We start from the raw sequence: 20,360 nt of genomic DNA, 5'->3' as shown, positions 1-20,360 counted from the left end.
GATATGGTGTCAAGTGGTGGCGGCTGGACGTTGGTTGCAATGATCAGCGAAGACAACATAAAAAGTGAATGCTCAAGTGGAGATGTCTGGTTTAGTCATGGGTCATCTTCTGGTACAGGTAAAATTTCAAACAACAAAGTGTAGTTTCAAAAAATATGCGCTGTTCTCATCCATATTTTTGCTTGGTATTGATCGCATATGAAAAACACTTATAATTTGTGAAATACCAGAGCAAAATTTATAAAATTTGACGAGAAAGATGTTAAGCCTGTCTTTAAAGTATTACACTGTACCACACGCCACAAATCTTTGATTTGCTGCTTATTAAGTATTTCGGAAAACAGTGTTTTTTGACCTTTTTTTCGTGGCGACCCAAATATTTAGCGTAAGCATAACAACGAAGCTTTGGCGACCAATGACTCTCCAATCCGCGTATTGTAAGCGAAAAAATCATAAAAAATTATCAACAAATAAGTTCTAATTTAATTACTATGAGCCATATATCTGTAGTGGTATCACCTCCTCAATTTCCGTAAGTATTGGAGAAAAAAATGACAATTTAAGGCACAATCCAAGTCAACACACGTCCCAATCGATTCCCAGTCAAGTCATTAATAAAGCAAGACAAGTCAAACCAAGCCATTTGTGCAAAAGACTTAGTGAAGTCAAGTCATTTACCTAAACGACTTTAATCAGTTAATTTTTTTTAAAACAGTGATTTAAGTGCAACTCAGTCAAGTCGATGAATTAAGTCACTACAACGCTGGCATTATTATTAAGTTATTATCTTATTCGTTCATTTGTATTTTCGCAGATACCAGAAACTGGGAAAATTACAACGTTTTCCAATCTGCCAGTTTTTCCACAAATTTCGATTACAAAAGCCCGGCTTACTTTCAGTTACAAGTATGTAATATTGTAATACTTGAATGTAAAATGTATATATAGTAAATACTTGAATGAAAATCGAGATAATGAGATATGAGATTCTTGTGTACACAGGCTTCCAATGTGATGGTCCAACACAGTATGAAAAACTCTTTAATCAATGAAACGAAACCTTTTATTCAATACGAAACAACCAACAATTTCTTGGATTCCTTTGGAGGCAACTTGTATAATTTATACACAGTTCATTACCCGCTTAATCCGAAACCAGGTGAACCACAATAAGCAAAATAAAGTGTAAACAGTAAAAGTAAAACATGTTTATTCCAGCATTTTACTTTGACGTTGACAAGATTCTAAATCAGTTGGTTTTAAGTGCATCTGAAGTTTCATCTCTTATTCCTGATTTCTATAATTATCAATATGGAACCCATCCCTATCATATTAGAGATACCATGTTCACGGGATATGGAATGCAGGTTGGTTATTTATTTTAGTTTATTCAATAGAAGAAAGAACTCATAGAGAACATCGTAGAAAATATATATAAAATACAAGGTATTCGGAAAGTCACTGTGAACTGCTCTAATATTTATTTTATATATTTTTTTAGTTTCTTATTTTTGTGTTAAGTCCACCAGACTTTGTCTATATGGGGAGCAGCAAAGTCTGCAATGTATCGATATCGTCCGCGCCGCTGAATAACTTACAAGCAGCTATAGTGAACAGCACATTTTCAAACATTCTGTTATACATATATGTAATATCTCTTTTCCGCCGGTATAGTATCTTTGTTGTGCTTTGCAAAGTGTGGTGCGCTGGTGTACGTTTAATATTTTAATTGTTTTTCCATTTGCCCGCGGCGGACCTGACAACATTCCCTGGCATCAGTTTAAGCGTTTGCATTACCAGTTTTTTCTAATTTGCAGATGCAATTTTACGCTGGAAACGAATGCTCTAATTCTATGCAGTATGGAATTGATATGAGGTAAATTTTTTCGGTTAACCTTGACAGAATCAGTGTGCAACACTAATAAAAAGTAGGTTAACAAAACTAAGATTTCTTCGAACCAACGCAAGTCATTGGGAGGAAAAAATATACATAGTATTGCTGCTGTACCTAAAACGTCAAAAACTGCCTATATGGCTTATATGTGAAGGATTATAACTTGTTTCCTGCTGTATACCTTACATCGCCGGGAGGCTTTAAGTTGCATAGTTGTATCACACTAAATTTTCTTCGATAACTTGTATATTTATCCTGTAGGTTGCCTCATTTAACTGATTAAACCGAACATACCTTAATATTTTTGCGGTAATTAATTTTAAGTATAGTCCCTTTTTGCTTTAAAGTCGGCGAATCCCTTACATCAGGCGTAACCAAAATATGTGGCCCGCGGTGTGCTTTGGTTTTTGGCTCGCACCACTAAACATTCAGGTAACTGTTAAAATATTGAAACTTCCTGACTGTTCCTTAGTCTAGGTCACCTTATATAGCATGTACATTTTTAGTTTATTAGAATTAGAATAGAATGTGACCTGCTAACAAAATAAGACTACAAAGTGTGTTTTGGATGCTTTTGCGGAAAGTGTACAACTTTGTGTGAAAGTGAATTGCACTGAGCGCTGCATTTTTTGTTCTTGAAATGCTTTCGAATAGCTACTTATGGTCATGTAAATAAAGGATATTAAAAATGTCCGTTTGATCTTTTTCGCTCATTTGAAATGTAATTATTTTATATTCAATTTCAATGTTCATGTAGGTTGTAGAAAAAGAAACAAATTTCTCTCTGCGCAGCTAAAAAGTAGTTTTTTACCGCGAACATCTCGATCTAGATAAGTTTCCACAGCTGAGAAAATTTGCCGCTTTTACGGTGGCATTGTTCGGTTCAACGTACGTGTGTGAGCAATTTTTTTTTGTGGTAGTCACTAACACAGTGTTAGGCCAACTGTAGACCGCAAGTTATTTTTGAATAGCTTGGTGTTATCATGTACCGTAGTTGTTGGCCGCATGATAGCCGTACAATACATTCATTGCACTTTATTTTAACAATGGTTGTGGCATATAACGTTTTAAATTGGCTCAGCTTGGAAAGACCCACGTGCCAAATGTGGTGTTGTGGGCCTGTAAAACTATATTTTTTGCCAAATTTATTTAATTCTATGCAAGCGCAATTTTTTCGCGCTTCGTGCGTATATTCTGTTTTATATAATGTTTTATATTATAGCATGGCAGTGTTTTAGCCATTAAGCGCCGTAAAGTATTTCACCTTAAAACCAAATATCCCCCTGTATCTGCCACTGTTTTTGTAGTGGGTTTTATGTATTGGGACTTTAAGTAACTCTGAAAAGACTACTTTTGGCCGCAACAAAAGTTTGCCGCCCACTGCACTAACAGGTAGACGACGAGACATGCAAGTGGCCCGTGGTCTAATCCGAATACACATATTTGGCCCGGCAGTATAAAAGGTTGCACGCCCCTGCCTTACACATTAAACTGGCTACATTCCATCCATCGCTTCCCAAAACAGTACGAAATGAAATAAATACCTGCCGGGAATCGGTAAAAACTATTGTTTGTTTCTGTAGTTGAAACCAGGTAGTCGAACCGGAACCGAACCGGAACTTTATGAACTGGTTTTTGTCCATTTTTTCCCGAACCGTAACCGAACCTGAACCGCTTTTTGTGAAATTTTAAGAAGCCGAACCTGAACTGAATCGCATATTTAAAAAAAACCTGAACCTTAACCGAACCCAAACTGGTCAAAAAAGTGGTTCACTCCAGCATGACGCCACAACTCGTATTTTACATAGCCAAGTTATGCCATCTTCGAAATTTTATGAAAAAAAAAAATTTTTTTAATAATACGTCGCTTTTAATTTTTTTTAGATAGACTACTTTAAAAATGGGCTGCTTGTTTTTAATGCGTCACGAAACTTAGTTTTAGTACGAATTACAATTCAATAATTATTCTTAATGTTTAATGACCCACATATTTAGGTTGAACTGAACTAATACCGGAACTTTATAAACCGGTTTTGAAAAGAAATATAGTCGAACCGGAGCTGACCCGGAACTTTTTAATTGCTCCAAACAAAAATCAGAACTGAACCGGATTCCGAAAAAATATTTGAACCCGAACCGAACCTGAACCGGAAAAGTCAAACGGTTCGACTCCCTGGTTGAAACTACAGTTTGTTTCTGTAGAATTACAATACTTAATTACGCTACGTGACAGCTACTGCGATCTAAAAGCATTGCTCTTCATAGAACACGTCAAATATATTTTAAGTTTTTACACTTTTGTTTAAGATGCCAAAACTACAACATCGCATTTTCAAGCAGAAAATCGCACCCGTTTTTTGCTCTTGGAGCAATTGGAAACATTGGACGAGTATCCCAAACAATGTACTTGAGGGTATGTTCTCTGAACTATGTTACCTTCTTTCTATTGTGTACACATACAATGCAAAACGATTTCCAACCCGGGGTTTAAATATACGACGAATTTTACTAAGGAGATTGGTATTTCGGGGAAAGCGTCACAACATAAAGTCATATGAAAAAATTCAAATTTAGCCCGCATTAACCGCTAAGAAAAGTATTTTATTGGAACCAACCAACCTGGTAAAATAGCGTGACAAGAATTTTATTCCAGTACGTTGTTTTTTGTGTGAATAATTCGACATCTTCATATGGGTATAGCGGAGTCAAAAAGAATTTCGATTAAAGCAGATGGGTTGTTATTAAAATGTTATTTTTGCAACTAAATTAAACTGAGGATTTATCAAGCTCAAGTAACACCTAGTTTAAGGACAAGTTGAACTTGAAATATTAACATAGAATATGTGCTAAATGAAACATTAACCTTAATACGCTCAAGTAGAAATGAACTTTTTAACAGATGCACGATGGTTATTTATATTAGGTCATCAACTTTAGGCCAAACACAGACGAAGTGGCATCATACAATGGAAGTATTAGTCATGGGAACTTTGTGATGTACTACAAATCCGATTGTCGTTACAACACGACTTTGCCAAGCGTTTGTGATGTATTTTTCACCATAAGCAACAAAAAGGTAAGAGAATAAAAAAAAAAATCAAGACACAAATAAATTGGTTGTATTTGTAGGAATGGTTTTCTGGGGACGACGTTAGGGTAGATCGCAGCTCTGTTCAAACTCGGTCTAACTACTACTTGTCCTATTTGTATGCACAACACGAAACATGGTCCAACATTTTAGTGGGCTACACAATGTTTTCAAGGTGCGCACAATAAATTAACGAATAGTAATTATAATCAATCAGTTTACGATGAATCTAATTGCTTTCTTTTAAGAACTGGTGGTCGACTGGTCACGGAAGTTCAGCTGAGGAACGCAATGAACAAGATCTTGGCGATTGTAGCAGGAGTTGGCGATATAGGTACTTTAGTTCAAGCCTAATGAGCAGGGCTGCGAAGTCGGTTGAAAATAACCGAGTTCACCCCCCGAATCCGATAAAATACACCCGCATCCGACTCTCTAATTCAACGTCCGACTCCGGCCAATTGTGCGGTTTCGTCAAGTCCAGAGTCCGGTTGCGCTTATAAGGCCTGTATTTCATCCATTTAAGTATATAATAATTTAAGGTGGCTTTTCAGCAATCCTCTCATAGGGGTGTCATATAATTAATCGACTCACAATGCACATGATCGGAAAATTTCTACCTCATGCTATTCCGTCTTTACAACTTACAGTTTGCCGCCTAATCTGTTTCAAACAAAATTTGTTACTGCGCATGCGCATGTCGGAGTCGGGACTCGGGTAGTATTTGTAGTCTTACTCGTGTTCCGAGTGGAGAGTCCGATTCTAGCAAAACAAACGGACTCCGACTCCGGCTTCGTAGCCCTGGTAGAACTTAGTAATCGTTAATAACAATTACCTTTTGCATCCTAAACCCAGTCCCAGGGTGTAAATCTACGGATGGCTTGGTTGTTCCCATAACCTTCTCGGTCGGCAAAAATGCCCTGAACTCTTCTATTCCACCTTCGATTCCTAAAGCTACCTCTGGCTATCTTCAGTTTAGGAGCTATGGAATGTCGGGAAGCGCCTATGCTATGTGCCCCGGTGTAAAGTAAGTTTCAATAAATTACCCAACATGTTTAAATTTAATCACAAACCATGGACAGCATATAGATCACCATAAAATAGCGATTTGGTTTACGTCTTACTTTTTCAAACTATCTGTTTTTTTAATGCTAATCGTAATAAAATATTCCTCAAACAACGCAATTTCCATAAAATAATTGTAAACATTTTCAGAGCAATGGTTTTACTCAATATTTGCTCAAATAAACACCTTGTAAAGCAAAATGGCGCCGCGACAGTAGAACATTAACTAAAATAGGCTTGGAGAATATTTCATACGTTAAACAAAAATGGTCTATTATAATTGTTCCCACAAATATATTTTACCCTTTTATTGAGAATTTGTCATTTTGACATTAAAAGCATCTTTACCAGAAACGCAGCAATATTATTATAATAGTTTACCCTTGGGGCCGAAAGGATTTAGACCAGGTGTTCTTAACCGTTTCCCCATTTTCCCATTTCTGTCCAGATCCTGAAATTATCCACATGTGGGTTATTACCCATAGGTTAAGAACTGCTGTTTTAGACTGTTCGTATTGCACCAACGTAATCGTCTATATTCCCCAGGGTTAATAACTGTTATGGAGAATTCGCTTGCATCGGAGGCGTGATGAACAGCACTTCAACTTACAAAAGTGATTGCAACGATTTTCTAAGTAAGTTAAAAGTTGTTCGTTTTAACAAATATAAAGATATCGGTATAGAAATGTAAACTAACATACACGCGGTTTCCATATATAATTTTACTCAAAATTGGGTAAGAATTTTTCTTTATTACAAACTTTAGTTTAAAATCATTTGATGCATCTATATTTTCAAATTTAATATGCATAGCTACCTTACAGATTGGGACGGATTTAATAGTAACACCGTTCTCAATTCATCACCAAATGACTTTGCACACTCGAAAAATGACATCAACTCTACCATTATGATGTTTTATAAATAAAACTTGAATCTTTGGGTTGTAATTACTAAGTATATCTGTTGTTTACTTTTCTCATTTGTATATGCTTAGCTCATGTAGCCTACCTTTTGTTACATTGTTACGTTATGTCTTTGTTATAAAACTCTGATAACATTCTTGCTAAGTTCCAAAGTTCTGAGTAAAATTTTACGAAAACACAGTAGGCCACACAAAAATTTCTTACAGGCATTAGATGTCACGTTCCTTGAAGTTTTAAACCCCGCAGCCTTTTTCATACTCAATGTAGATTCTTGTCGCATAATTTTGTTTTTAAAAGCTTCACAAGTTTGAACACAGCATTACATTATAACATTTCCGAGTCTACTACTACACACCGACCACGTTTTTTATCGTGTTTTTCAGTTCGGCCTAGAAAGGCGTAGATTGTCAGCTAGTTTTTGCTCATGCTCGGAAATAATTAAGGTCGATTAATTTGTGTCTCATGCTGTCCAAATATGTATGACGTTTTCGCTTGCTTGAATAACCTAATTATGTGCCCCCCAAAAAAAATTTTTTTTGCACACATGTTGATTTTTTTGGCGTTGTTTTTGTTATGTATACATATCGTTTTTATTTTGCTTTATTTTTCCTTCGCTTTGTTTTGCAGTCGTGCGTAGGGTTGGATTTTAAAATTCTAGTCAAGTTTATACGATGTAAACAATTCGGACATTTCTGCTTCCTTTTTTAATTTTTTCACGATTTTACTTCAAAGTACGGCGCCCCTAATTTCGGAATCAAAAATGCATTTATTTTACGGCATCTAAGATCGGCCTTAATACGATGTTATCAGAAACTTCTAGAAATGAATACCGGTAGTAAATTTGAATGGTGTTTTTGTTTAACCGCCCTTGTTTTAAAAACACAGCTGCTTGCATATCGTGCTTTTTATATTTCAAGTTAAACTCATTAAACTCATTATATGATTGCAATGCAATGTTTTGATGTTTGTCTTTGTTAGTTTTAGATGATTGATATTCATTAAGTAGAACATTATTAATTAATCTATATTTTTTAGGAATGACATTAGGCCGGATTAAACCTTTTTTTGAGGGAGTCTAAGCGGGATTTAAAGGATGGTTGGGACTGAACGGAGTTAGCCTAATCGAATTTGTCAAACAAGCGATTTCACCTCGCTTTACGTGTGATATATTTCAAAAATGTGTAGAAATACAACACACCAAATGCGACAGGAATATCAAAAAGTGAAGAAAAAATATATATCAAATCGCTTATTGGCAATGTTCGGCTTTTTGACACAAATGTATATCAGGAGTTTACCAAGTTGAGGCTAATGGTATTCGAACTTAAGCTAAAAACGCATTTCTACGCGAAAATTCGGAAATGTGTCGTTTGGGTAATGACGATTAAACGTGACACAATAAAGTGACACAGCACGCTGTAAAGTGATTCGCATGACTGTTGCGGGAATAAAAAGTTGCGGGAATTGATCTATTTTCGTAGCAGCCTTTGACCTGGTGACACGGGCTTATCGATAAATTATGGAGACCGTCATCATAACGTATTGATACGTTCATCGGACTCCAGGCATAAAACCGAAATAAAAACAACATCAACGTCTGAATAACACACAGTTCGGAGTAAGACAAAAATAGGACTAATACTTATAGTCGCAATAAGGTCTAAGAATAAGTTCTAAATTGTCAGAATAATACTTAATTGGCCAGAATCAGGCCAATACAACAGCTTACCTATCCCCAAACCCCACCCCCAAGTACATCACTAATTTCCCCTAATAACCCGCCATTAACCACAAACAGGGCAAAAAAATACGGTTCCAAAACAGCGGCGACCCAAGGGCGCCATATATACTAGCGCGCCTAAATGTCGACAGCAAAACGGCCGATGCCAGAAGCCCCGATTGCCCTATACCCTCTCCACAGTTTTCGGACTATTTTGGCCATTTAGGCCTGATTCCGATGAACTTCGGCCTTATTCAGAGAGGTTTAGGTATTAGAGGAGTAAGTTCTCGTTGTATCGTAGATGTTACTGTGTATTTGGTTTTATTATGTAGTTGATCTTAATAATACGTTTTGATAGATTTTTCTGCTTTAGATCTTATTGCTTTTTAGGTCCTGTTGTCTGTTCCCAGTTTATCATATTAACGTGCTCAATTTTAACAAACATTATACTTTCGGTCTACTGTAAAAATTCCTTACAACACACTTCTAATTTATTTTTGTAACACAGATTAAATCAGTTTTACAACATTGAAACAAATCAATGCTTTTAAAGAATTTTAAGTGCTTATTGGCCAGATATGGACATGTTATTACGCTGACCTGTATGGGCTTTGCTTTGCTATTACTGTACAAATGCTACGCTATCACTGCGGAAGAGAAATTAAAAAGCAATATTGAACATAGCTACAATGAACTTGAAGTTGAGCCCGCAAATATTTTGCTGAAAGATGTGCTTTTTACTGTTAAAACTAGCAAAAAATTCCATCGGTCAAGTGGAAGACTGGAAATGATTCTCAGCACTTGGTTCAAGCAAGTTTCAAGAGATCAGGTTTGTAATATGTTATGCATATTTTTTTAAAACAGAGTTTTTTTATGCAAACTTTATATGCAGATCTATATTATAACCGATGATTTTGACGAAGAATACCGACTAAAAACCAATGGTCGTATACACAGCACATCTTGCGGAAATACTCACGACAGGTTAAATACTTGCTTATTAAATTAAGGAACTGACAAACCGGTTTTAGGTAAAATTGAGCTTTAGCTTGATTTAAATATGTCCTTCGAAAAGCAACATGTCGTTAAACATATTTTTTTCACGTTTTGCATTTTAGAGTTGATTTATGCTGCAAAACTGGTGCAGAGTTCGATTTGTTTCTACCAACAAACAAAAAGTAAGTGACTCATTAAATTTGTTTGACGTTGTAAAACAAACAATAAAACTCAAATGTTTAAAAACCCGATTGAAACTGAGTAAAATACATAATATACGATATAAAAAGCAAATTGATCATAAAATTGATAAAAAATATGTTTTTGACATTTTTAGTAGTGTTATTATTACCTTGCTATGTATATGTATTTTACCGAACTTATAAAGGAACTGACAATGCCGGTATAGGCAAACTATACATTCTTTAAAAAAAATATTTAATCCTGGTTTCACTCGGGTTTTAAACTTTGAGTTTTTTCGTTAATATATATCGGTCGGCGGAACAGTGATCGACAAGCAGAAACTTTCTGCCAATGTCTTGGCTTCCATAAAAATAAGCCCTTTTATATGTTTAAACTTAAAAATAAAATAATGAAACGATAAACCCACTGGTCCTAAACCGGGGTTCCGCGGCACCATGAGGTGCCATTTCTTATTCTTAAGGGTGCCGAGAGATATTTGAGAATCTTTAAGAATCTATTTTTTATTTAACTTTTACTATTTTTGTGTACGATTAGAGTTGAATAAACCCAATTGTAACTTACTCCCTTGTATAGATGAGTGAGTGTGTGTTGCTCCGGTTTCGTTTATTGCGACATTATAATGAATTACCTACGGAAAAATCTTATAGGGGTGCCACAATCTATTTATTATCGCTGATGGGTGCCGCTAGCCATAAAAGGCTGAGAAACACTGATATAACCTTTTAGTTTTTTACCGATATGAAAAAATTATTTCGTCACAAAGGTGGTGGTGTCGCTTCGATGACGACAACTACGTGAATCCTCAAAATCTTTTGGAGGAACTTAACAAACATCGCTGGAACGAGCCCATTTACCTTGGCCGTAAAAGTATGGACCATTCAGAGGTAAAAGTGGTAAAATATGTGAGAAGATATAGATGATAACGTCAAAACAAAGTCCATTATTTGTTGCTTAGTTCAAAGAATGAAAGTAATATGTTGTGGTGGATATTTTCGCTCCTTGTATTTAGGTCTCAACAGTTTTATGTTTGGTGATAAAGATTTAAAGAATTTTCATCAATTTTGATTAAGCGGTCAATTTAAAGAAAGGCCTCATTTAAATATTTCATCAGTTTTAAGATTTTGTCTATCAATGTTGAACGGTGTAACTTAAACTCGCACATTTGTTTAAACGTGCAGCTTTCAAATAGTTATTCCTTGATAAAGTTCCGATAATTTTTATTTGTTGGAATGTTGTGCCAAAGATGGTTGATCATCCTTTATATTCAAGACGGCATTTCTATAGTTAGGCCGACCTTCATTTTGTTATCTATAGCGGTAAAATATCTCCTTAACTGAACAAGCTTTTAAACTGGTTGTCCGGCAGACCTCATTGTCCTTTGCCCTTTGGTGGATCCAAGAAGGAAACCGTGAGCCCATGATCTGTATTTTTTACCTAATTAAACAAGCTAAATCTCAAAACTTTCTTATGTATATATCTCTATAATAAGAAAAATATCTCTAGTAATTTTTCGCTTGTTTTCGAAAAGCTTTTCAGCCCAAAGGCGCCCTATACTTGTCATCGCCCCCCTAAAAATCAATATGACAGTTTTGTCAACTTAAACCATGTGAGTTGTATAAAGAAATAAGGCGCTATTTAAATTTGTTATCGGTGTTAAGATTTTGTCTATCAATGTTAAACTTAATATGTTACTTAAACTTGCACATTTTGTTCAAATGTGCTTTTGAGTATTTCGAAGACTTTTATAGGTAAAGTTGTTTTGTCAACCTAAACCCTGTGAGTTTTTTTATCTGTGTTGTCAGATGTTACGTCATTTTAGTGACTGCATCGTCACTAAGTTGCGGCTTGCGTATTGCACCACTTACCTAGGACAGTTGGTTTAAGTTTTTATTAGCGTACATCTTGATTTATATTGTGGTATGCTACTAGATCCTTATGATGCTAAAATATATTTATCACATAACTAAGTCCTGTACTTAGTTTAATATTTAAATCATATTAAGGCGTTTGGTTCGGGGTAAGCGTGAACCTTATTCGTCGTTTATTTTAAAAGTCTGGTATTCAGCCAAAAAAATACTCTTTAAAAAAAATAAACAAATAATATGGTTTCCAAAGGGATTTTTCTCTACTTTTCCATGTGAACGTAGGCCAACCATTTAAAGCAGTTTACTTGGGCCTTGCGCGAATCTTACCATCTTTATGTGGTTTGTATTGCAAAGAATTATCAACCCATCGTATGGTGTTCTTAAGGTTACTTCCTCGTTACCCCACGTTTGACGTAACCTTGTGACGTCACGTTTTGATGTATGACCGGCTTAATTTCTCTAGCACGCATAACATTAAATTTCATTTAAAATCTTGTCGAAAGTTTTAAACTAAATTTTAATGAAATTCAAACAGAATGATAATTTAATAAAGCTAATAACAGTTTGACTTGAATAAATATTTATGCAAGTCAATAAAGTTTGGCCCAAAATTAAATATTCTGATCACGATCGTCAATTAAGTTTGGTGACCCCTAAAGTAAACTAAAGCCAACAAAATAGAAAAAAAAATACTTTTGTACTCATCGCCAAACAGGCTTAGCAGAACCTTGTCCACTATCTAAAAGTGGTAATTGTATTAAACATAGCCTATTTATAAAATTACCGGGTAAACTGTATTAACTGGTATATATTAAAGATATTCTGATTTCAGTGTATAGAATGAATATACCATGTCCAACCCCATAGGCCTATACTTCTTTGGGCATATACATTAACCTTAAATTGCTATAGAAACGCTATTTTAAAACTGGACCAGACACCTTAAACTGGCACAGAAATGATTATTGCACGCGGTAGTTGAGATTTTTTGTCCACTTGGTGCTGAATATCCTTCGAACATTTATTATTACGTCACAGTTGAATGGCAATCAATTCGAATTTGTGACCGGTGGCGGGGGAACGTGTGTTACAAGACCTCTGGCGCAAAAGATGATTTCGCATGTTGGGTGAGTTAACTTTTAAGGATTAAAATGCTTGAAAGCCTCCGGCAAGATGAAAACAAAAAACACTAAAGGAAACTAGAAGTAAAAAAGAATCCTATCGGCTAGATAATTTAAGAAGAGTCGATGTTGTACAATTAAGTGCAAGCAAGGCATTTAAACGTTATAGGTATAATGTGAAGTGCTAACACATTGCAAAAAGAAATAATGTCACAAACATAAAATTAGTTTGATGTGTTTGCTATTTATCTGTGTTCATAATTACATGATTTTTGATATCGCTGTATGTCAAGCTCTGTGGCCCACTGAAAACAGCGCCATGGCCCACTTTGAAAACCTCTGGTATAAATAGAATGTCATATTTAAATTAAACTTTTCGTTTCAGTAATATTTGCCATTGTGTTATAAAGCCTCTTTATGTTTGATTTTTAACGTGATATATATTATCATTTTAATTTTCAACGTAAGAAAGGGTTTGTTGGATCGCCAACTTCTTTTTTAGAAATGGGAAATTCACTGAAGCTTGTCGAGAGAATATAATGGGTGAAGACGCCAATCTTGGATATATAATTACATGCAAGCTTAAGAATCCCGTTGTAGAGTCACTTCGGTTTTACCACCCGTTTAAAAACCTAAACTTGGGCACAATGAACATTTCTACCTGGATGAATGCGGTAAGTCTGAAATGTGCTAAACCTAAACATTGCGGGTATAGCGTTGATATTTGAAGAACTTGAATTTCTTGTTTAGAAGTCTTAACATTTCGTAACTTGATTCTAAAAACTTAACTGCTGTATTTCGTCGAAATAGTCTGTATTTTGAAGCGAGGCCAAGCTTCTGGGTTTTATGGAAAACAATTTTTACATTTTAAATATACTCAATAGGTCCAGTAGTCCACCTTCCTTCAGTTTGGTGGTCTTCTTTTCCTTTTTTAAAATCTTGGACCATTCTTTATATAATACCTACCCACCCAATATTTAGAAAATTTTGGATTATAAATTTCGGTGTTTTCTTCTCTATTTTTTGTTTGGATTAAAAATAGATTTTGTTAACCCTCATTTTTTGCTTAGCCAAGTCTATAACGCACACCTTCGTTTTTGATACAGGCGGTTATTTGCTACCTCGGTAAAGGCAAGCTTGACATTCCACCGTCCATCAACACTTTTAGCTTGGAGAAAGATCCAACAAGATTTATCTCTGTTTACTGCTGGCAGCATTCTGGCGATCCAATGTGCGCTGCTTTGAGAGAATGATCAGGGAACCTGGTTGCTTATCATATGACAACGCTTTAAAAAACATGGCAATTTGATCTGAAAATCGAGTAAATATCTTTTTATCCTACCGACTCTTTGCGATCATAGCATAACAAAGCAGGCAATAAAAAAATTTGATTAACAATATAATAAAAAGTAAAAATAGCTAGGTTTCCAAGACCACAGGAATAACGTCGTTTGAATATTCAGAATTTATTAATTAGGAATTGTCGGGTTCCTATAGTTTTATTTTTTATAATCTTCAAAGCGCCACCAGAAGTTTCGACTTAAGTCTTTGCGGAAGCCAGGTTTGAGGAAAAAATATTGAAAACAACTGACTTGAGCGTAGAAGGCAAGCTCTAAATTCATTTTTTATCACCGCTTTTCTACCACCATTTGAAAAGTAAAATGTTTAGGTTAATGCAAATTTACACTTCAGGAAAACTTTTAATAAAATCCGTTGTAAATTCACAGTTTATATTTGTTTAGCGTGTTGCTGATAAAACTGAACGTGAGAAATAGGAATTTCCTTCAACAGCTAAACGGAGCATATAGCCAATATCAAGTGATATTGTAACTGCTTGTCTTGGGGCGTTTTTGGTATTGATATTTTGTTATTGGTTCGTTTTGACTTTTGTGAATACAGTAGTTAAATTGCAGAATTACCTTGATCAGGTGATTGGTCGTGTTGGCAACTTTTCGGTCCAGTTGTCATTCGTCGAAGTTTTACTTGCTCGTACCGAGGTTCCTGGTTAACATACGCTTCTTCTTCTGCCATTATCAAGATTGAAACATAGCAGAGATGATTAGCACTAGAAATATCACAAGTGGTTGAAGGAGAGCAATGTCCGCGTAAAATATTTTTCATAAAATAGGTAGGTGTTTCTACTGTGGGTGTATTCATACGTCACGTTTGTTGTTGTATATACGAAGCACATACGACCGTGGCTGAAATAGTATAATTGTAATCATTTAATCGGCATAATACGTCAATTGCAGTCTTGGGATTTTAGGAAAATCAATCAGCGTCGTTCATCCATTATGTCACAGTTGGGCGCACAAACGCTTGACGTCTATACCGCAGCTGCAGTCTGGGGGAGTTTCTACTGCTCTGTTGTGAAATGATCTTTGGTTGGCTGCATTATCTTGAAACAGATGCCTGGCCGCCCCGAACAGACACCGCGTATCGCAATATAATTTCTATTTATTGTCGTGTACAAACTTAAGTGATGTGGTTCTAGTGACCCCCAATGCAGACAGGGAAACGAAAATACGTAACGAATAGTGAAACATACTAAATTTGTGAACTATGTCGCCAGATTTGACCATGAGTCAAAAACGCCTGAAAATTTTCTTGAAGGTTAAGCTTTCAGGCGGCAAGTGCGGTTTGTCATTGTCTCTGGGAATGGGATTTTTGTTTTAAAGCGCCAAAAATAAAAATTAATCAATGAATAAAATATTTTGATTGCAAAACGATTCTAAAATTAATTTTGCATAATCTTTAACAAACTAACGTACAATAAAATGAAACCCTGGCAACTACCCCTTTCGCATCTTAGACATAAGAAGGCTGGGCCCTTTAATTGGGGGGTAAAAAACCTAAAATATTGTGACGTCATCGTTTTAGCTCTCTGTAGTTATCGAACATATTTTACCGACGCAAATTTTAATGCGAAATCTGGTGGCAATATACACCTCTCTATTTGCACCTGTTTCGCATGTTACTCCAATCCAACATATCAACACCAGGCCTACACAATTTTAAGTTGTGTAGGCGTGGTGTTGATATGTTGGATTGGAGTAACATACGAAACAGGTGCAAATAGCAAATATTCTACAAATCCGAATTTTTTAAATATTCTTCAAATTGTATTTCATTTATTGTCGCGGTAATACACAAAGAGGTAAGGCCGTGAATAAACTTTCACCCACCGTACAATTAACGCAGGGAAGCAGTGCGAGTAAGTATGTTCACAGAATATCGGCGACATCGGACGACCAATTAGTTTGCGATAAGCTTCGCCTAATAATCAAGTGTCAATAGGGTGTTATTGGGCAAGCGAGCATCTAGTTCTACTTGGTCTACAATACAAAATCTACATCAGTTTTTGACTAGTTTCTAAATAGGATTGACACTTACTGTGCTGTACAACAGCAAGTCGTCGCGATAGAATTAGAACGATGCTACTTACAGCTAAAGGGAAGTCAAGACACTGCCGACTTTTTATTAAGAACACACTAAAAAAGGTTGGCATTTCAGCGTTCCGGTGACCTACTCTGTTCGTCACGCTTAACTCACCAGGCGACTAGTAGGTAGGTCGTTTTGAGATAACTTGATATCTTTTATAAGCTGTTTTCTGACTTTAAATATGCTTTTTGGGTACAGAAATTAAAAGATGTCAGAGCAAACGTCGGCCCAGATCTAGATAAGTTTCAGTTTATCGGGGTTTCGTAAAAGTAAAAGAGAGCTGCTGCGAAAAATTATAAAGTTGTTGTGTCTAAGTCTAAACTGGGAGCAGAAAGCGGCGGTTTGAATAGCCTATTTGAAGGCGTTTATGATTGGTTGTTGCCGACTTAATAAACTAAACTAAACAAAGCGCGAGACAGGCAGAAGACCATTGTTTTTAAACACTATTTATTTGTTTTCTACGTTCTTTTTGGCGCACATTTTGTCACATTTGTTATTGAGAAATTACCAATGGTAAACGAGCATGTTGTGACACAAACAGTCGACTTGTTTTTTAACAGCATGGGATCATCTCTCCAAGTTTCTTGTAGAATACCAGAATTAAAAATAGTATATTTATAGTGTTTTAAGTTAATCACGAGATGATTGTAGGAGACGATTATTAGTTTTTTTACTACGTTCGGGTTGCTGAGTAAAAGTTAATAAGGTCTTAAATTGAACGCCTGCGTTCGAATGTTTAAAATCGCTAGAGTTTTTTTTGCGACAAAACTCAAAGAAATACTCATCCTAACCCAAAACCTTGGTGAAACCTTATTGCTACCTCTAATCTGGCCTCAAGCCTCAACAAAACCTATTCACTAACCCAACACAGACAAAGGAATTTCAAAATGCGATTATAAGTATTATTTATAAGTGTAATATGTATTACTTATAAAGGTTAAAAATATTATACATTATCCATTGCCCCCAGTGGCGTATCCAGGGGGGCGGGAGTTCTTACCCCCTTTTTGTAAGTGATATTATCGTTTTTTGTTCGTTTTTGTCATGGCTTAACAAACTGTTCGAAGCGGCTTTTTCAGTAATTTGGTCACGCGTCTTAATCTAATGCGAAACCAAAATCGAGCGCAAAACGCCGTTTTTCATCTTTTGTTTGGTCGACCGTAAACGCTGGAAGTTTTTCTCTTTTGTTATTTGTTTAAGTTAACTGATTGGCAAGTGTGTATTCGACAATTGACAACGCTAAGTCAAACCTTCTTTTTTTTCTCGCTAAAAAACGTCGAGTTATACGCAGTGTCGCAGTATGTTCCTCGCTATTCGGTCTCTGCGCTAATATCCGATGTTGGTGTAACATCGACATTTGTTTAACTGAAGCAGATTCTTAAAAGGAGGTATAATGGTGACTGTCGTGCGCGTTTCAAAGTCTCCATTTTTAAGTAATGATGGTTAACGCAAAATTATGCTCTTTAGCATACTCTAAGACCACGTGCTAAGTGTGTGCAATGGACACACCTTATTTCTCCTCATCCGCAGCTTGTAATTTAGCTGCACATAGCTCGGCGCAGATGTTGCGCTAATCTAATAACACCCGAATAAACATTCTTTGTTTAGTATTGCAGGTGGCGAAAGACGTGCTTGTAATTTAGCGCTCGTTCCGTTCATGGAACTTGAAATTTGCGCTGCTGTTAGTCGAATTATGTGTGATTCTACCACAATTAATCACATATACTTCACGGTCTTGGTTTGTTTTTTTGCCTGAAGTTAACGATTGTACACCGTGATTTTGCAGCTGGCGCCTGACAGGATTGTCGATGACGCACGTGGTCGCTTTTGCTGGACGTATTTGGCTGTTTCTGATTAGTTTTTTTCTCACGTCTTGCTATCACCATTCTATGACGTCATACTGTCACTGTTTTATGACGACATTATTCATTAACGTCAGACGAAAAATAGGGGAATTCCCTAAGTTAAAATTCAGAACTTATAACTTTGTAAAAGTCAAAAGTGAAGTGTGCTACAGCACCAAGATTGTTTCAGTGAGAAAAATGATGAGTTGGTTTAGACCAGGGGTTGGCAACCTTTTTCTAGTCGCGGGCTAACACCTAACTCAGAAAGGTCTTTGTGGGCCGCACAAAATGTTAACTGAGAATTGTGTTATTAAAATGTTAGAACAACTTTTAATCAGGCGGACCTCGGATCTTTGTTTTCACTTAAAAGCGTGTTTAATTACATTTAAGGAGGCAGTAAAGTGTTGGCACAAAGTGCGATAAAAGGCGTTTATTTGGTTTAAAATTCGAGCCCAACCGTCGTCATCCATACTATTATTGAAAAGTGTAATAAAACTACTTTGAAGAAACGCGATAACTTTAATAGTCAATCTTGTTCAGTTTTTGTTAACCTTTCTAAATGAGGGCGCACGTGACGAGCGAAGCGAGCGCGTTTTTTGAGTATACCAGCATTTCTTTTGAATTTCCTGAAAAAAATGTTAAAAAATATATGACCAATATTTTTGAATACGTTTTCCGTTAACGGCAACGAAGCGCCGATCAAGTTCAAAAGACAGCATCTAAAAGGTAAACAAGTTGGACGTAGAAAGATCATTCGCGCAAAGCGCGAAAAATTTTCGCACTTACGTATAATTAAAATAGTCAAAAAGTAAGTATTTTATTTTTTCAAGACTACATTAGAAGATCCGCACAAAACGTTGAAAAGATCCGGAACCGGATCACGATCCGCCATTTGAACATGACCGCTATAGACAATGTCGTACAACTTTTTGCCTATTCTAATCACGTAAAATAAATTTAGCCCCAATAGTTCGATCAACAGGCGAATTTTTTTTCAGTTTCAATTCGTTTCTGAATTATGTTTTTTTTGGCCTTAAAACTTAATAAACGAGTTTTCTCGTCGCCGAAATATTTTGACGCCAACTCCAACGGATTTAGACTAAAATTGAGAACCAGATCAAACGATAACCAAAGGTTTTTTTTTTTTATGACGTCCTGATATAACGTTACTTTTTGACGTCACCTCTAAATTTTTCATGCAAATAAATTTTTTGTTATATTTGTTGGTGTAAGAGGAAACTTAATAAAAGTACCATTGCGTACGGCAGCGTTTGACTATGTGGCTCATCCGCTTTCGCAATAGATATTATGAAGTGAATGATATTAACGCATTACTTTAAATGCTACGCGTTCAAGCAGCACATTTTTAATTAAAATTTTAATCATAAAGAAGTTTTTGCAACGCGCGCCTAATTCATTTTTTTAATACAGAAAATGATAATGCTTGTAAAGAATCTAAGGTCTTTGTTCGCCAGCTATAGACATGTTTGTGCGACGACCTGCATGGCTTGTACGTTGCTCTTACTGTACTTTTGCTACTACTTCACGGTGGAAAATAAGTTTAACATTAACATTGAACCTACTTACGATGAACTTGAACTTGACCCCGCACGTACGGTGTTGAATGATGTGCTTTTTACCGTTAAAACTTGCAAAAAATACCACCGTTCAATTGGAAGACTGGAAATGGTTCTCAGCACTTGGTTCAAGCAAGTTTCAAGAGACCAGGTTTGTGATAGGTAATGCATGTTTTGTTGTTACTGGATAAGAATGTTCCGCAAAATTTATTATGCTGGGAATTGTACAGACTATTTTTTGCAAACTTTATATGCAGATATATTTTTTAACGGATGATTTTGATGAAGAATACCGATTGAAAACCCATGGTCATATGCACAGCACATCTTGCGGAAATTCTCACGATAGGTTAAATACTTTAAATTTTCCAAGGGATTTTACAAATCGTTTTTAAAACTATTAAAATTTAGCCGAAGTTATTTCAAAAATACACTTCGAGAAACAACTGTCGTTCAAATCTTATTACCGTTTTGATGTTTTGTTGTTTAGAGTTGATTTGTGCTGCAAAACTGGTGCTGAGTTTGACTTGTTTCTTCCCACAAACAAAAAGTAAGTCACTCTTCAGTTTAGTTCGTCATTTTCACAACGAGTCTTTTTTTTACTTTTATAAATAAAATGAAA

The 20,360-nt window shown here is 35.8% G+C and overlaps 2 protein-coding genes and 1 long non-coding RNA gene across 3 annotated transcripts; all 3 read left to right on the top strand.

Moving 5' to 3' along the window:
- LOC146164724 (uncharacterized) lies at positions 1-7,886 on the top strand. Its single transcript, XM_083382368.1, has 12 exons — positions 1-118; positions 815-906; positions 1,003-1,159; positions 1,219-1,367; positions 1,818-1,876; positions 4,202-4,307; positions 4,818-4,970; positions 5,024-5,157; positions 5,231-5,316; positions 5,835-6,006; positions 6,591-6,679; positions 6,869-7,886. Exons 1-12 carry the CDS (start codon positions 4-6, stop codon positions 6,970-6,972), a joined length of 1,416 nt encoding a protein of 471 aa, XP_083238494.1. The 5' UTR covers positions 1-3; the 3' UTR covers positions 6,973-7,886.
- A 1,591-nt stretch (positions 7,887-9,477) lies between these two features.
- On the top strand, positions 9,478-14,129 carry LOC146164723 (beta-1,3-N-acetylglucosaminyltransferase radical fringe-like). Its single transcript, XM_083380802.1, has 7 exons — positions 9,478-9,519; positions 9,583-9,674; positions 9,809-9,868; positions 10,654-10,774; positions 12,794-12,882; positions 13,379-13,550; positions 13,983-14,129. Exons 1-7 carry the CDS (start codon positions 9,478-9,480, stop codon positions 14,127-14,129), a joined length of 723 nt encoding a protein of 240 aa, XP_083236928.1.
- Positions 14,130-19,598: 5,469 nt separating this feature from the next.
- On the top strand, positions 19,599-20,279 carry LOC146164722 (uncharacterized). The gene is made up of 3 exons (XR_014494541.1): positions 19,599-19,889; positions 19,996-20,087; positions 20,229-20,279. It is a non-coding gene; the product is annotated as an uncharacterized LOC146164722 (long non-coding RNA).
- Positions 20,280-20,360: the final 81 nt, after the last annotated feature.

Source organism: Ascidiella aspersa, chromosome 2 (assembly GCF_963924565.1).
Source record: "Ascidiella aspersa chromosome 2, kaAscAspe10.2, whole genome shotgun sequence".
Classification (NCBI taxonomy): domain Eukaryota; kingdom Metazoa; phylum Chordata; class Ascidiacea; order Phlebobranchia; family Ascidiidae; genus Ascidiella; species Ascidiella aspersa.
Note: the sequence above shows the minus strand (reverse complement) of the source record. Positions and strands in the feature narration are given on the sequence as shown.

Excerpts from the sequence above, each read along its gene's own strand:
- LOC146164724 (XM_083382368.1), top strand. The coding sequence starts at position 4 with ATGGTGTCAAGTGGTGGCGGCTGGACGTTGGTTGCAATGATCAGCGAA. Across the intron at positions 907-1,002 it reads CGGCTTACTTTCAGTTACAA|GCTTCCAATGTGATGGTCCA; the intron begins GTATGTAATATT and ends TTGTGTACACAG. Across the intron at positions 4,971-5,023 it reads TCACCATAAGCAACAAAAAG|GAATGGTTTTCTGGGGACGA; the intron begins GTAAGAGAATAA and ends TTGTATTTGTAG.
- LOC146164723 (XM_083380802.1), top strand. The coding sequence starts at position 9,478 with ATGATTCTCAGCACTTGGTTCAAGCAAGTTTCAAGAGATCAG. Across the intron at positions 9,675-9,808 it reads TGCGGAAATACTCACGACAG|AGTTGATTTATGCTGCAAAA; the intron begins GTTAAATACTTG and ends TTTGCATTTTAG. Across the intron at positions 10,775-12,793 it reads AAAGTATGGACCATTCAGAG|TTGAATGGCAATCAATTCGA; the intron begins GTAAAAGTGGTA and ends ATTACGTCACAG.